Below are 16,777 nucleotides of genomic sequence, written 5' to 3'. Positions count from 1 at the left end.
CTGATTAATTTTTTAAGTTTCGCTACAAGTATTTAGATTTCAATTCAATTTTTAAATATTTTCATGTCAGAATACTGAGATACAGTCACGACCGATAAATCATAGCAAGAAGGGAGCAAGTGAAAAGTCGCCCGTGACGATTCGAGCAGATGGACTGCCTAGTCATGAGCCAACATTCAAGATCTTTCCCATTTAAAACATTTTAATATTGGGCCTCAAAAATCTTATTATTTTGTTAGTTTGGCTTTCACTAGATTACCAAATATCATCTTTTTTTTCGATTTCACTGCAAGACCTACACCATAACCAAACAACTTCTAAGCTTTCGATAGTTTCCTAAATTTTTGGTGTTTCCATGTGTTGCCACGTTGTTGTTTTCCTCCATATTCCCGCCTCTACTCCAAACACTCTCCTAAGCCCCGCCCACATCGGGTTCTCTTCGCTCTCTTCTAGGTGCCAAGGCTCGACGCATTCGAAATGCAGCACGGCTATCCCCGCGCCTCCTTCTTTTATTTTTCTTTTTTTCACTGACAACACGCACAATTGGCGCCGTTCCTTCTGGGAGCCTGTCTTTTGTTTTGTTTTCTATTTTTGTGTTCTTCTGTCTCTAACTGTTTCATCCTTTTTTAATTTCATAATTTTGATATCGAACAAAAACTGTTTTTTTTTCTAGATCTTAAATTGGAGAAGAAGCACATCTCGTAATGAAGCACTCGACGCTTACTTCCAACTTGATAATATTTGGTAAGCGGCACACAAAAACAACCAGATAAATATTTTCGGTGGTTTTTCCTAACTCGTATCATATAATTAGTCATGATTGCTCCAAAAACAAGATTGAAAACATAAAGAGATGTATGATGATGAACTTTGTGAATCTGCTGCTTCCGTTCGTCCAAGATCTCAAAGAAGCAGCTGATTCACTAATTTCATCTATTCAAACTTGACCGGAATCCTGCTCTCGTGGCTGACACCCATCATGCATTCTAATAGGCTCTTGAATGGTCTTTTCTCTGGCCGAAACCCTAAAAAAAAGTAGAAAGCACATCTTATTTGTACTTTATGGTTCTAAAGAAGTAGATAGATATTCCATTTTTCTTTCTTTACTCTGCACTACTGACCTTCCGGAAATGTATAATGACGTCGTCAGGGGCTAAGAGGAAATCGTCAAGTATCTATGTATAAGGTTAGAGAACTTTTGAGTTTAAGCTCAAATTCAAACAGTCTGAAAGTCAAATGTCTAAGATCCAAAGTCAATCAGACAAACAAAGCCTTTGTCTATAATTATTCGAAGAAATTGGGTGGAAGAGATCACTTGTCTTTTCTCTTCTTTTTTTCTCACTTCTATTTTTGTTATGATTCTATTTTTTTCCTTTCTTCCTTCTCCTTAAAATCATTTTTCCAGATTATCTAAATTTATTCACTCCACTTGTTGTTTTCATGTTCCATCCTTCTTTTTCAGATCTACTCGAGTTTCTAATCATCTTCATCCTCTATACTCTCTAGATTTATCCCTCCCATCAAGAAAAAGAAGCAAAAAAGAGAGAACGGAAATCCATGAAAATAGTTCAAATCCATCATCATCCTTCCATTTTCGGCTAGCTCTTGGTTTTACGTGTGTGTGTGTGTGTGAGTCGACTTTCATTCCTGCACACAAAATAAATGAGAAACTGGAGATGAGGAATTGTAAAATGCGCGAACCTAAATTGATAGATGAGGCCTACAGAATAGATGAGTGAAGGTGAAGAATGAACCCGAAAATTGGATTTAAAAAATGAACAATGAGAAAGAAAAATATTCCAAGATTGATTGGCAGAGGCTTTTCCCACTACATTTTGCAGAATTGTATTTCTTTTCGCATGACTAGAATCTAGCTCCAGAAGTTTGCAAGTTACACAGCAATTAAGTTTTATGTGGGAATAAATTGCAGGCGCAGTTAGGGTATTAAAACCACGAACACAGCAGTAAGAGATATAATAGTTCTTTGGAGAAGAAAAACGTTTACCGTATTTCCTCTATTAGTCTTGCATGCAAGACTAATTTTCAATTGGTCCGTAGGGGTGTTTAAACAACAAAAAACCTTTTCCAATATTTCATCAATTATTTGAACGCTTTTGATCAAAAACTCGAGTTCAATTTACCCAGAAATGGGCCAATTTATTAACGTTGCAGCCTCTATGCAAGATATTGCTGGACTGGGAAAAAGTCGGGTGCAAGACTATTAGAGACTGCTGCAAGACTAATAGAGGAAATACGGTAATTATTAAATAATTTAATGTTAATGTTCTGGATAAATTCTGTGATCACTGCATATCGTAGGCACAAAACATCTTCCTAAAAAAGCAAAGTAAACCTACCTCAAGTCTACAATCAAGGTGTTGGCAAAATTATCCAAGTCCTGACGGAACTTATTTCCTACTCGCCACAAGCTTACACTTCCAACAATATTCAAAAACATCATTACATTTTGACAGACACCTCAAAACATCTGAAATTTATAGTTCACTTCAATGTATAGTTGTCTGAGAACGCGGAAACAGCAAACACTTCTACTCTTCTTGAGCAAGTTGTCAATGCTGCGACCAAACGTTTCTTTATGTTTCCACCTGTTTCTACCAACTTTCCATGACAACAAGAACTTATTTCAATTTTTCCCCAAGTTTCGAAACAAAATGCATACATCCATGTCACAAAACACGATTTATGTCTCCGGAGCATCAAACCGAGCTATTTATTATTTCAACATTCGAGGTGAAACTTGATGTGAAATGTTTTGAACTTAACATGTTCAACCAAAAATCATCGGCATTTTTGAGCATGTCAAACATTCTTCAGCGTGGGAAAATAAAATAATGTGAAAGGAAAAGTTATGCAGCTTTGCTCTCATAAGTTAATTGCAAACTTGTTGTAATTTAATCTGACAGGAGAAATGCATGATATCATTCAAAATTCAATTGAAGGGTTCTGAAGTTTATTCAAAGAGGCAAGAAAGTGTGTTTTGTTCGAGGGTTTCGGAATAACAATAATTGCTATATTTTTCTGGTTTTCAAATTAACTTTTTTCTAGGAACTGCTAGTAGTGTAGGCCAAGTACCCAAAGTTCAAACGATTGTTGTTTTGGGTGGCAATGGATGGACTTTTCTATCTAAAAACATTCTTTGTTGTGAGATAAAGCAATCATATTTTCAAATACTCCAACATTTGATTTTAATGTTAAAAGCCTGTCATAGTTTTTATATTTTTATGAACCTGTCATTACCGATCAACAGACAAGGATAATTTTAAAATATTCACTTGCAAAAATCTAGTTGCAAAGTCGTTTTAAAGTTAAAAACTCTCATTACATTTTTATTAATTTTTGAATGTGGACTGTACCTAATTAGGATAAATAATAGATGTCACATTTTATCACATAACGTCGCATTTTTTAAATTATAAAACTGAATAAAGTGATTGATGAATCATCCGTATATCAATTTGTCCAATAAGATTCACTTAACGCTTTTTAAATTCTGTTCAAAGTGCGCACGCACCTGTGTGATCAACCTCGCAAACAAAGAAAATGTGAAAAAATGTTGCGGTGTACTGAAAAATTTATGAATTCTTTTGCAGCCGTCGTGCCGCTGCTTCTCAATTTGGTTTCACTTGTTCCTATCTTCTACAGACGACAACAAAAGGGAAAATATTTAAGGTAAAGGAGGTTAAGCTCTCTTGAAAAATGAAAATGAATTCGGCCAAAAAATAGCTGAATTAATTTTCACCTGTAATTTGATATTAGTATATATATATTAGACGACGTAAATCAATCTTCTATTTCTGTTTTTTTGTGCACATGTTTTGTTGTACTTGAATCTTAGGGGTAAGCGGTATTTGCAAGTGGTTGTTATTGTGAAAAGAAAGAAAAAAATGGATGCACGCTTATCAAATGAGTTCCTGTAGAGCAAAAGTTTAACTATTCCAACTCAAGAATAGATTCTGAATTTATTGTTGAAAATAAAAACTATTTATCTTGTTTTCGTTATTTCTCAGACCCATGTCAATCTAATATACATCCGTTGTGTCTTGTGCCTCAAATGGTAGCACATCAATCTCTTCAATTTCCCGTTCTGAAAATGATGAAGTAGTAGTAGTTGAAGAAGAAGAAGAAATGTTCTCTTTCTCTCACTTAACTCAGATATATTCCGATTGAAGATTGTTTCCTCTTCGACACCATTTCCACCGTAATCTTTTTCTTTGCAGGGACAATGCAAGTCTTCAACCGCTCGTTTGGCTTCTTATCGTCGACGTACTTATGTCCGCCCAACTCGTCGTCCCAATCCACAACTTTTTGACGGAAAAGTGAGTCAGTAATCCTACAGGGCTTAACTTTTCGAAGCTCCAGATTCAACTATTCTACCTTTAACTACGCGCGGTGCCTTCTTTCTTTTTTTGGGTGCAGCAGCAAAAAAACCCTCTCATACTTTTCGCTAAGCTTCCGAGGAATTATTTATGAGAATTATTTTATAAGAGCAGTGGAATAAAGAGGAAGAGAGGAGTTTTAGTATGACCGGAAGTAATTGAACTTTTCAAAGAGAATGAGAGAGAAAGTACCATGTCATAAAGTTTCAAGCTTCATAAGGGAGGTGGTCGCGATAAAAGAAAATAATAGAGTACTGCTTCTAAGTCTAGACCGCAATTATTCATCAGAAAACTCTCAATAAACATGAGAGTAATAACAGAAAAAAGTAGAAAGTTGTGACGCAATAAGCATTTAATTTCAGAGGAACGTTCTCCGAATGGGGTTGTGTTGTTTATGGAGCAGCTGACATGACGTTGTCATTGATCGAAGTTCTTCTTGCTTGCATGATTGCCTTTGATCGATACATTGTCACAATCACACCAAAATGGGGAAAATGGAGATGCAATTCAAATTACTTCAAACTCATCTTCTTTGGAGCAATCGCCGTTGGACTTTGGAGTTTTGTTCCAACAGCTGGATACGGGAAATACAGCACATTCCATCATAAGATGTTCTGTTCAATTGATTGGAGACAAGGAAACATTGAACCGGATTCGGAGAAATCTCGTCTCTCGGCACACAGATACATTGCATTTCTAACAGCAACTTGTCTAGTGTTCTTCTTGATTCCAGTCTGCATTGCTTCTTCTCTCTACTACAGTATAATTGATCATGTTGATAGCCAAAATGCATCAGAAAGTCAATTGGAGAATGGTATTCCAAAGCCAGAAGTCTGCACATGGGCTCCAAAAAATCATGTTGGAAAAGTTGGACTCGGATGTCTCCTTGTATCGGTTGTCCCGTTCTTCGCCTACTCCATTGTCTGCCTGAATCCAATGAAATCAAATTTCCATCAAATTCATTATATTGTGATACCTGTAATTGTCAGTCGAGTAAGTACTCTTCTCAATCCAATTTTCTACGTGTGGCTCAATCCTGAAATAATCCCAATCAACGAGTTCATTGCAAAACGAGCAAAGCCTCGTCCACAACGACCAATGTACAATACAATCAGATTAGTAAGTGAAAATATACCGTATATCTTCTATTAATATGGCCTCCCTATTAGACTTGCACTCCCTATTAGTATTGCCCCTCGGAGACCTTCCGAAAATTAGTATGGCACTCCCTATTAGTCTTGCACTCCCTAATAGTCTTGCGTTTACTCTTTTTTATTGCAGGCCCGTCTCGTTTAATTTCAGGATTTCAACAAAAAAAATTGCCTATTTTGCTACAGTTTTTCACAAAATTTCTACGAGATTGAAGTTTTTGAACTTATATGTTACAATTAAAATCAAATTTTCTGAATTTTTACATAAAGATTCGAGCTTTTTCAGAAAAAAACTAGTAAGCTCAAAGTCAGAAAAATGTTCTGAAAATTAGTATTGCACTCCCTAATAGTCTTGCACTCCCTATTAGTATTGCAAGCGGGAAGACCATCGAAAAATAGTATTGCAGCCATATTAATAAAATAAATACGGTACTTTAACTCAAAAAAAAAAATTATTCCAGATCGCCGATGTCCCTGGAATGTCTTTCCCTATCCTGACACCAACAATTCCCCGCCGACAACTTCCAAAAATCCCGCCTCATCTGGCATCACCGTCGAGACCAAGTCTCAATGATTTTCTGGAGGAAGATACCGATTACGAACCAAAAGAGCATACACCAATGCTTTAAATTACTGGAAATACACATAAATGTACGGGTTAACATTGTTTGTCGTAATTTATTAAAACTGTTTCAATAAAAAACATGTATTTTTATGGTTGAGCCTTCTTGATTGGTACATTTTCGGCGCTGTCCTCTACATATTCAACACCATTTTCCTGTTGTTGTTTATTATCTTCATCGTAGTATTTGTCAATAAGAGTTGCATCTTTACCAAGACAAGGACGGTTGTTGCATTGATATTTAATGGGATTTTTCCTTTAAAACTTGAGTAAGGATCTTCGAAGAGAAAAATGTAGTTACATATACATTATTAGAAACACACCATACAAAACTTATTTTTAAAAACTATATATACTTACGGGCATGCACAATTGTCGGTCTTCTCCACGCATGCGTACTTCATAAGTTGCCAACCTCCACCACATGTTACTGGACATTCAGTCACTGGAACAATGTCACATTCAACTTGAAGTTGTGGAGAAGCTTGAGCTATGGTTGCAGCCACAAATGAAATAAGAAGAGAAAATACCAGAAGCATGTTTCTTTCGAATGACATATGACGAGGGGTTTCAATGGCCATAATGATTTTATGGATTTGCTTGGTTGTCTTTGAAACAAAACTTTCGGGAAAAATAACGATGAGTCTCCTCTTTTGTACACATTTTTAATTCTCACAGATTATTGACGATACCAAGTCGTTTTTGATGAGATTCTCAGATTTCGAGAAGGAAGATGTTTTTGAAAACTGTACAGTATGGCTTAAGAGAACCTCATTGAAACACTCATAAAAGATCTGAATAAAAGCCAGACGCATAGTTTTCTAACAAATTTTTAAAAAAATTCAAAGCTGGTTTTTTTTTCAAATAAATATAAAATTAAAATGAATATCTTTACAAAAATAGACTGGAAAATCTCTAATAAATGCAAATCCATTTGTGCCAACAATTTCTCCAAACAATAACATGATTTCTGTGGTTTCATTATGCAGAGCGTGTAGAGACAACTACCTCAGAACTGTCAGAACTGTCAGAGTAACATTTACATGTCAGGGACAATGCTAATTTCATATCTAATTTTGTGACTATATCGTTATAAATTGTTATTCCAGTATTTAAGATTTGTGATGCGACCGTCTCGTACGACAGTTTTTGGATGTATGGTGAAGTTGGTCACAAAATAATGTGTCCTTATTTTGTGCTCATCGGAGAGATTTGGAGAGCCTAGAGAAACACAAAATTCAGGAAATTTCTTATAAAAGTAGTTGAAACAACAAAAGTGAAAGTTGTTTTATTGGTGTCGCGAAGGCAAGATGTCTGTTACTCATAGTCAACTTCAATACACAGATTCCAATGGAAAAGTGTACGAAGGAGATCTTTATGTTCCAAGGTTTGTATAAATTTAAAGTTTATGTGAATTTTGCCGGAAGATTGAATTTTAGCATGAATAATAAAAGTGTGTGCGGATTAGATTGTTTTTCCTTCCACCAGTCGGATAGGTTTGCATTTGTTGACTTTCTGTTGTGTGGTGTTTTTTTGTGACAAACGATTGCCTCAACTTTATTGAAATTAGGGATTTTAAACAAATTAAAAATTTGAATCTATGTTGTAAATTTTCGATAAATGTTATGCAATATTAAATTTACTTAGCATACGAAATCTGATTGATGATTAGAATGGTAACATTTGACATCAACATAGTATCAGACTGGTTTAACTAATTATCAAACCAAACTTGTTATTTATTCCAGAACAACTAGAATGAGAAAACTTCCCGGTGTCCTTGTGTTCCCTGCATTCCGCGGAATCACCGAATTTGAAAAAGAAAAAGCGAAGGCTCTTGCTCAGGAGGGCTACATCGCATTGGCAGCTGATCCATTTGGAAAGGGAATTCATCCAAAAGACAAAGCAGAATGTTTTGCAATTGTACGCCCAATGATAATTGAGAGGAGTAAACTATTAAAGTGTGTAATAGTCGCGGCATTTGATGCCATAAAGGCTGTTCAGTGTGTAGATGTTAATAAAATTGGAGCACTTGGATTTTGTTTTGGAGGCCTATGTGCGCTTGATCTAGCCAGGTACAATGTTGGACTGAAAGCAGCCATTTCATTTCATGGCACACTGACTCCAATACCTGATGCTCCACTTGATAAGATTATTGAAACAGCTGTCCAGGTTCATCATGGAGATTCGGATGCTCATATTCCAAAAGAACAAGTCGATGGATTCCACGTGGAGATGAGAACTCGAAATGCGGATTTTGTGTTTTCCAGTCATGCACATGCTGAACATGGATTCACAGAGCCAGGTAGAAATAGTTTACGAATAACTTTACGATATATTTTTATTTTTCAGATGCTGATTCTTTCGGACTTCCCGGAGTTAAATATAACAAAAAAGCTGCGGATCGATCATGGGCATCTGCTTTGGCTTTATTTAAAGAAATATTTTAAATCTCATATTATATGCATTATTTAAATTTATATAAATTTTCATGAAAGAGAAAGAAAAATATTTGTTATTTTTAATCAGATTCAGATAACTTCAAAATTTTGGCTCAGTTTTTATGGCTTTGAACACAGTTTAAAGTCTTAATAGAGATGTAGTTTATATTGATCATTTTTGTGACAACTTTTTGGTTTGTGAACTTTCCCGAAACTATGTTTGCTACGCACTAATGAAACGTAGAGACCCAGAGAGAAAAAAACGAAAGGTCATAAATATAGCAGTTATAATGGTAATAGAGACGATACGCAGACAACGTCAAACCCCAAAAGGTATACATATATATTGACCGTCTTAGATAACTCTTGTTAGTTTTCTTCTTTTCGAGATGACCGTTACCACGAAACTTATTGATTATTCTGATGAGGAAGGTAATAACTTTGAAGGAGTTCTTTATATTCCAAAGTTTGTTTTTTATTTTTTATTTTCATTTTTTATTTATTTTTGTAGGAATGTAAAACAGTCAAAAGTTCCCGCCGTACTGATTTTCCCAGCTTTCCGAGGAATTACGCATTTCGAAAAGGACAAAGGCCAACAAATTGCCGAGGTTACTTTAAAGTCTATATTTAGTAGGTTTTACAAAATCAGGAAAACTATAACAGCTGCATTCTCAGGAATATGCTGATTTAAAAAAAAAGACCAAATTTTAGCTTGGATTCGTTGCTTTTGTTGCTGATGTCTATGGAAAAGGTGTGAGACCAACTGAACGAGCAGATGCATTTGCAACAATGGGACCGCTTGTTTCCAATCGCGTTGAGAAACTGAAACCAAGACTTTTTGCCGCTGTCAATACTTTGAAGACTTTCTCTGAAGTGGACACCTCAAAAATTGCAGCAATCGGATATTGTTTCGGTGGGCTTTGTGTTCTCGATTTGGCAAGATACAATGCTGGACTCAAAGGAGTTGTATCCTATCATGGAACTTTGAAACCAATTCCTGATATTGCTCTAGATCCAATTGTTGGAACAACTGTGTATGTTCATCACGGAGACGCAGACTTCCATATTGCAAAAGATCAAGTTGATGGATTTCATGAAGAAATGAGAACTCGTCAAGCTGATTTTGTCTTTGTATCGCATGCAAATGCAGTTCATGCTTTCACTGAGCCAGAAGCTGACAGTTTCAATGCACCAGGAATTGGTTACAATGAGAAGGCTGCAAAAAGATCATGGAATGCAACTCTCGACTTGTTCAAAGAAATCTTCTAATGTTGTACTGTACACTACGATCACAAAATTTTGTGACTTTTCTATCTCTCCGTCGTAACAAACCTGTTTGAAATAAATATGATAAGTAAATGTATAAAAGTATTTATTATGATCATTTTGTCATTTTTTGCAGAACTTTTTCTGATTCTATAAATTTTAAAGTTCAGATTTCATAGCTTTTTTCCGAATTGAAAGCTATGTCGATTCATCAAACTATTGATTATGAAGATGCGGATGGCAATTTATTTTCAGGAGAGCTGTATAAACCAAGGTTATTATTTGATTGTTTACTTGTTAAATGAAACCGTTGAACACTATGTATATCTAAAATAGATCTAAATTGATTTCAACAAATAAGAGTTTTCAAGTTATATCCGATGTCTGTGATAATTGATAATTGATATTTTAAGATTTTTGAAAAGTTTGAAACTATAATTCAATGTTTTCAGCTCCGATAACTCTACTAAACATCCCGGCGTTTTGATTTTCCCTGCATTCCGAGGAGTGTCCAAACTGGAAATTGCAAGGGCAAAATTATTGGCTGAAGAACATGGATATGTAGCTCTTGTTGCTGATATTTATGGAAAAGGAATTAGATGCACAGACATCTCATCGGCAGTGACACTGCTCCGTCCTATGACTAGCGATAGAAATGGAAAGTTGAAACCAAGATTAGAAGCTGCTTTAAATGCCTTGAAATCTGTTCCATGTGTAGATAAACAGAAGCTCGGTGCATTTGGATTCTGTATTGGAGGACTGTGTTCCCTGGATTGTGCTCGTTATAGATTTGATGGAATTCGAGCTGTTATAAGTTTTCATGGAACTCTGACCCCTATCGAAGGAATTCCTTTAGAACAATTAGATGATATTTTTATTCAAGTTCACCATGGAGATGCTGACGCACATGTTTCAAAAGTCACCGTTGACGCATTCCACGAAGAAATGAGAGCAAGAAATTCCGACTTTGTTTTTATTTCTCATGGGAAAGCAATGCATTCGTTCACTGATCCTGGTTGGTTTCCGTGAGCTCATTCAGGGAAATGTCAAAAGTTCAAATTTTCAGAGTCTGCTGAAATTGCCCCATCTGGAGTCGGTTACGATGCGAATGCTGACAAAAGATCTTGGAAGGCTACACTAGAGTTTTTGAAAGAAGCTTTTGCATGAACTACACATTCCAATAACTTCTCAAAATAAAATGTTACTTCATCTGTTAAAAATAGGCTGACAAAATTAGAAGATATGAGGATTAACGGAGCGTACTGAAATCGTAGACACTCTTGATTTCGTACTGCCAGAGCCTCCTCGTACTTTTCTCGAAATAAATTTCAAAATGGATTGACGATATGGTAGTATACAGTAACAAGATATAAATGGATCACATAATGCAGGAAACCCGGAGCACAACATTTGAAAATGCTCTACCAGAACAATTTCTTTTCCAGTAAACTGGGAATACAAGTACAATGAAACAATTGGTGCATATGACAAAAATGGAATTCGAGCTAAAATTAAAAAAAAAGGTATTTCACAAGTAACTGTGGTAAAAAGGACTCCTTCCGACCGAAACGTCATAAAGATTGGAGATAACGAAAACAACTATGTATCGACTAGGCTGGTTGGTTGATACTTGGTACATCATCAAACTTGGCACATATTCAATCTCGCCATCTCTGTTGCTATTTAATGCTGTTTACAACTCTGTGAATACGGGATAGTAGTGGCGATAGGTACACCTGTTGTAGTCCATCGCCACCCCTAGTCCTAATAGCACCTAGACATCTGTCAACTGGTTTGAGCAAAACAAATTGCACAAAAAATACAGGGCGATGCCGACTCCTTGGAAAATTAGGTAGAAAAGACGGTGATGTGTCTATGTTTTTCCATAGTATTACCTGCTAGAGGCCACTCTCTTTAAAGGCAGATGATATCTCCCCAGAACGGTGGCTCTGCCACTCTGACGATTAAATATACTGAAAATAAAGATAAAGTCCAAAAATTAAATGTTAATAATATAGGAACTACCAGAATACCGGCCATGTCTGACAAACAAAATACGTTTTTTTTTTCAAATCTTATAAATTTTTCGAACGTTTTTAAAGGTTAAAAGTTGTTTGAAATTCCTGAAAACTCCCCTCAGTTTCTGCAATAATTTAAAAGTAGTTCAACACTTTATAAGTTTTTTGGCGGCTTTTGATAGTTTTGAAGACATTCTAAAAAATGGTAAAAGTTGTATACACAGAATATTTTGAATATCAAAAATAGTATCAAATAAGTTCAAAGCGTCATCAAACAATTGTTTTTTTTTTCAAAATAGATATAATGTGATTTTTTTATTTCTAGTGGCTTGCACAATTCTGAAAACTTCCTTCAGTTTCTGAAATAATTAAAAAAGTTTCAAATCCCCAAACTGTATTACAACATTTTTTGTTAAGATTTCTGTTGATTTCCGATAGTTTTGGAAACATTCTGAAAACTCGTAGTTGCTTATCCAATGTAGAACTTTCCAAATTCTCAAGCTATCACAACAGAAATTTAAAAAAACACGGGCTGTAAAAGAATACATGTGTTCAAGACTGACGAAACTTTAGAACCTGATTAGCTACAGGAGTTTAAAATATATTTTTTGAAAGTAAAATTAAAAAGGTTTTTGATATTTTTTCAACAAATGTTTTTTCTTTGAGATATAACATTTTTCATATTATAACTACTGTTTGAACTGAAAAATGCTTCAATTTTTGCAAATTCTCAGTAACAGTCATAGATTTTGAATGGGTTTGATATGGGGAACATACCAATTAACTGATTTCAAAAAGTTTCATCAAAATTCAAACTCAATTTTTCCAATTTTTTTCGAAACTCTATTTGAAATATTTTGCTAAAAATTTGTTTGCCCGACTTTGTTCAAATGTGCCAAATTAATTTATTTAACATAATTACTCACAGAGCCTGTGCTTAAAGCATTTTAAGTTATTCGAAGAACTAAATAGAAATCAATGAAATTCAGTGCTAACTCAAAAAATCTTGGTAAAATGAAAAGTTTCAAAATAAAACTATATTGCACTAAACTTTAATTGCACTAAACAATATTTTTTACTGTTTTCTTTCAGGAAATTAGCTAAAAATATACTTTACTGTGCTCGTTTTCGAGATTACAGCCAGGTACCCATTTTTTTTTAACAGCCCGTGCGGTCGTCTCCCCCTTCTTCCCTTCTTCCCACAGGTCCACAACACCTCCTGCCGGCAGCCCTCTATAGGAGACGATCTCACTCCTGTCTGTGTCTCCGCCTCTACCACGCTCTCTCTTTCTTTGCTCAGGCGAAACGCCGGGTCTCCGTTCATCCAACTTCCCAATTGTTTTTCTGTCATTCGCTCCTTTTTGCTTATACCCCCTTCTTGTGAGTACATCCCACCCTGTAGATGTGCTCCTTGCTTGATAAACCAGATCCGCAGTCCGATTTAGGGGCTCGTGTTCTGGAACAGTTAAGGGAAACATGCTCTGTTGCTGTTAGCTGGTTTCGCTACTAGCACTCCTTTTTTGACCTGAGTTGATCGTGTTTGAAGCGGATTTCCGATCTAAATTATTATAAATTTTAAAAAACCCTTTTTTTCCAACAAAAAAAAAACAAAAAAACATCCAAAGAAAAGAGTTGAAATTCTTCGACTCTTCTCGACTTTTGCTCAATTTTCACTCGACTTCTAGAATACTTATTCTAGAAGAAGTACGCTTTCCAACTTTCCTTCTCTTTTTTCTCATCCCAATCCCTTCCCAAATCCCTGCACCTGTTATGTTATGCATGCTCCCCTTTGTCCCCCAACATGGATCGATGGATCGAACGATGGATGGATTCTCTGGAACTGTTACTGGAACAGTCTCTCGTGCTTCGGACAATCGATGGATACTTCTACATCCCTCTCTCTTTCCCCTTCCCCCTCTTTGTTGGAAAGTTAGTACGAAACTTCTGAAATCAGAAGTTTCTCATTCATTTTCTCATTTAGTATCAAACTTCTAAAAACAGAAGTTCAACTTCTACAAACAGAAGTTTAAATATAACACCGCTAAGACAACTGTCTGAAACGGGAGATCGGAATTGAGGCTTAAACAGATCATACACCGTACTCAGAGGTAGCGAATAAAGGCTAATGACCAACATCATGCTAGTACTTCTGTTCCTAACGAACAATGAGAACCGATGTTGGGTTCATACTGCGATACGATCGGGCGGTTCTTTCTCTATGGAATACTTGGGTGATGATGTACAGTTCTTACGGTGTAGAGCATCACATGAAGAAGCAACTCCTATTCTAAACTATCGCCACCACCTGCATAATCACCAAGCAACAGCAAGGAGCAGTAAAAGGACGACCGAGAACGTAAGATTTTTTTTCAATATTTTAAACAGTTTTTATTCCAAAATTCGAAATTTAGTTCTCAAAAATCAAAGTTTCCAAAATATTGGAATCAATTTTGTTTTTCCAAATCCGAATATTTCTTTTTAAAAATCCTGAATTACTGAAAATTCAGGATAAAAAAGCCAAGAGCTGATTTCAAGAGAGATTTCAGGGGATTCATTCGGTCGGGTATTCCGGAATTGCTCCGGCCACAAAACTATGCCTTACAAAACTGTGTTTTCCGAAACCATCACACGGTTTGGAATGGAAAAAATCGTTTTGCAAGGCACGGTTTTGTGGGCGGTGCCAATCCGGAATACCCCGACCGAGTGAACCTCCCCCCGGCATTCTTCCCAGGAGGCCCAAAAGGCCTTCTGATGAAGTGGGGGGAGAGCTGACCGCGTGCTCTTCTACTTCCCAGGAGCAAACTTTTCGAATATGCGGCCCCATGTGAAGAACTTTCTTCTCAGAATCATTATTTCCGGTAATTATAAAAGTGATTTTTTACAGAACAGAAGAAGAAGGAACGAACAACGACGGAAAGAAGACATGGACAAAAGGTGGCAATAGTATGGAGTTGAATTGGAACGAGATCTCACTCAAAAGATCTCGAGCGACGATGGATCGGGATGGATCGGGATGGATTGGGATGGATCGGGATGGATCGGGATGGATCGGGATGGATCGGGATGGATCGGGATGGATCGGGACGGATCGGGATGGATCGGGACGGATCGGGATGGATCGGGATGGATGGGGACGGATTGGGATGGATTGGGATGGATCGGGATGGATTGGAATAGATCGGGATGGATCGGGATGGATCGGGATGGATCGGGACGGATTGGGATGGATCGGGATGGATCGGGATGGATCGAGATAGATCGGTATGGAGTGGGATGGATGAATCGGGATGGATAGATGGAATCGGGTAAAGGCGAGAACAGCTACGACGACGACGACGACGACGACGACGACGACGACGACGACGACAACAACGACAACAACAAAGGATCGGGATGGATGAATCGAGAAAAATTTAAACAATGCTTTAGATAATCTGATTTTTTACAGATCGACGCGACGACGAAGATCTGGATGGGTGAATCGGAATACATCGGGATGAGTCGGGATGGAGAATCGGCATGGTTGGATCGGGAGGCGAGAGCAAGGAGAAGGACCACAACGACAAGGACAATAAAGGATCGGAATGGTAAGAAAAGATTTAAATGATGCTTCAGCTAAACTGATTTTTACAGATCTGCGATAAAAGCGACGACGACGAACAGGATGGATGGATCGGAATAGATCAGAATGGATCGGGATGGTTGGATCGGGAGAAGGCGATAACCACGGCAACGACGACGATGACGAGGACAATAAAGGACCGGAATGGTAAGGAAAGATTTAAATTATGCTTCAGCTAAACGGTTTTTTTACAGAGATCTACGATAAAGACGACGACGAAGGATGGAACGGAACGAAATCAGGATACAACACTCTATAATTTATCTATAATATAATTTATAATTTCATTCTTAATTTCACTTCTCTTTTCTTTTCACTCTTTTCACGTGTTTTCAATGTGAAACAATAAATCTTTCTCGATCTTAAAACCAGGGTTTTCAGTTGTTTCGATTTTTACTCCGTCACTCGCTCACTACTCTTTTCCGCCGAATTCGATTTAGATTTAGACGATTTAGACAAGTAGATTTTTTCCGCCGGTTCAATTTTTTTCGGCCAGTAGATTCTTTCCGCCGGTTCGATTTTTTCCACAAGTAGATTTTTTCCGCCGGTTCAATTTTTTCCGCAAGTAGATTTTTTTCCGCCGGTTCAATTTTTTTTCCGCCATAAAATTTTTCCGCCACAAAATTTTTCCGCAGCTAAATTTTTCCGCGACGGAATTTTCGCGCAGCAAAATTTTCCGCGGCGAAATTTTTCCGCAGCCAAATTTTTTCCGCGGCAAATTTTTTCGGCAGCAAAATTTTTCCGCAGCTAAATGTTTCCGCGACGCAATTTTTCCGCGGCGAAATTTTTCCGCAGCCAAATTTTTCCGCCACAAAATTTTCCCGCGGCGAAATTTTTCCGCAGCTAAATTTTTCCGCGACGGAATTTTCGCGGAGCAAAATTTTCCGCGGCGAAATTATTCCGCAGCCAAATTTCTCCGCTACAAAATTTTTCCGCAGTAAATTTTTCCGCGGCGAAATTTTTCCGAAGCCAAATTTTTCCGCCACAAAATTTTCCCGCGGCGAAATTTTTCCGCAGCTAAATTTTTCCGCGACGGAATTTTCGCGCAGCAAAATTTTCCGCGGCGAAATTTTTTCGGCAGCAAAATTTTTCCGCAGCTAAATTTTTCCGCGACGGAATTTTCGCGCAGCAAAATTTTCCGCGGCGAAATTTTTTCGCGACAATTTTTTTCCGCAGCAAAATTTATTTTTCTGCAGCCAAATGTTTCCGCAAGGAAATTTCCACGCGACGAAATTTTTCCGCGACGAATTTTCTCCGCCA

General features: G+C 37.0%; 5 protein-coding genes, 3 non-coding genes and 1 pseudogene across 9 annotated transcripts; 7 read left to right on the top strand and 2 right to left on the bottom strand.

Annotated features, from left to right (window-relative positions):
• Nucleotides 1-667: 667 nt before the first annotated feature.
• sro-1 (G-protein coupled receptors family 1 profile domain-containing protein) lies at nt 668-6,261 on the top strand. The gene is made up of 5 exons (NM_001377819.1): nt 668-744; nt 3,612-3,690; nt 4,239-4,337; nt 4,760-5,516; nt 6,010-6,261. Exons 1-5 carry the CDS (start codon nt 705-707, stop codon nt 6,175-6,177), a joined length of 1,143 nt encoding a protein of 380 aa, NP_001364737.1. The 5' UTR covers nt 668-704; the 3' UTR covers nt 6,178-6,261.
• On the bottom strand, nt 1,135-1,279 carry D1022.13. Its single transcript, NR_051320.1, has one exon. It is a non-coding gene; the product is annotated as an Unclassified non-coding RNA D1022.13 (non-coding RNA).
• 21ur-14726 lies at nt 2,512-2,532 on the top strand. Its single transcript, NR_051319.1, has one exon.
• D1022.15 lies at nt 4,430-4,573 on the top strand. The gene has a single exon (NR_051318.1). It is a non-coding gene; the product is annotated as an Unclassified non-coding RNA D1022.15 (non-coding RNA).
• Nucleotides 6,207-6,782, bottom strand: D1022.2 (TIL domain-containing protein). The gene is made up of 2 exons (NM_063162.2): nt 6,531-6,782; nt 6,207-6,426 (listed from the first exon to the last, which is right to left on the bottom strand). Exons 1-2 carry the CDS (start codon nt 6,749-6,751, stop codon nt 6,261-6,263), a joined length of 387 nt encoding a protein of 128 aa, NP_495563.1. The 5' UTR covers nt 6,752-6,782; the 3' UTR covers nt 6,207-6,260.
• Nucleotides 6,783-7,480: 698 nt separating this feature from the next.
• D1022.5 (Dienelactone hydrolase domain-containing protein) lies at nt 7,481-8,669 on the top strand (the record flags this gene model as incomplete). The annotated part of the gene is made up of 3 exons (NM_063161.5): nt 7,481-7,557; nt 7,919-8,475; nt 8,523-8,669. 3 exons carry the CDS (start codon nt 7,481-7,483, stop codon nt 8,618-8,620), a joined length of 732 nt encoding a protein of 243 aa, NP_495562.3. The 3' UTR covers nt 8,621-8,669.
• A 325-nt stretch (nt 8,670-8,994) lies between these two features.
• Nucleotides 8,995-9,973, top strand: D1022.4 (Dienelactone hydrolase domain-containing protein). The gene is made up of 3 exons (NM_063160.7): nt 8,995-9,077; nt 9,123-9,219; nt 9,323-9,973. The coding sequence occupies exons 1-3, from the start codon at nt 9,001-9,003 to the stop codon at nt 9,878-9,880; spliced, it is 732 nt and encodes a 243-aa protein (NP_495561.1). The 5' UTR covers nt 8,995-9,000; the 3' UTR covers nt 9,881-9,973.
• Nucleotides 9,974-10,002: 29 nt separating this feature from the next.
• Nucleotides 10,003-11,097, top strand: D1022.3 (Dienelactone hydrolase domain-containing protein). The gene is made up of 3 exons (NM_063159.2): nt 10,003-10,151; nt 10,330-10,892; nt 10,944-11,097. The coding sequence occupies exons 1-3, from the start codon at nt 10,078-10,080 to the stop codon at nt 11,042-11,044; spliced, it is 738 nt and encodes a 245-aa protein (NP_495560.1). The 5' UTR covers nt 10,003-10,077; the 3' UTR covers nt 11,045-11,097.
• Nucleotides 11,098-13,193: 2,096 nt separating this feature from the next.
• On the top strand, nt 13,194-15,776 carry Y9D1A.2 (annotated as a pseudogene). The gene is made up of 4 exons: nt 13,194-14,251; nt 14,780-15,482; nt 15,529-15,664; nt 15,712-15,776. Coding segments are annotated over exons 1-4 (1,962 nt in total).
• The last annotated feature ends 1,001 nt before the right edge of the window (nt 15,777-16,777 follow it).

The sequence above is a fragment of the Caenorhabditis elegans genome, chromosome II, assembly GCF_000002985.6.
Source record: "Caenorhabditis elegans chromosome II".
Classification (NCBI taxonomy): Eukaryota; Metazoa; Nematoda; class Chromadorea; order Rhabditida; family Rhabditidae; genus Caenorhabditis; species Caenorhabditis elegans.
This window is presented reverse-complemented; position numbering and strand designations above follow the sequence as displayed.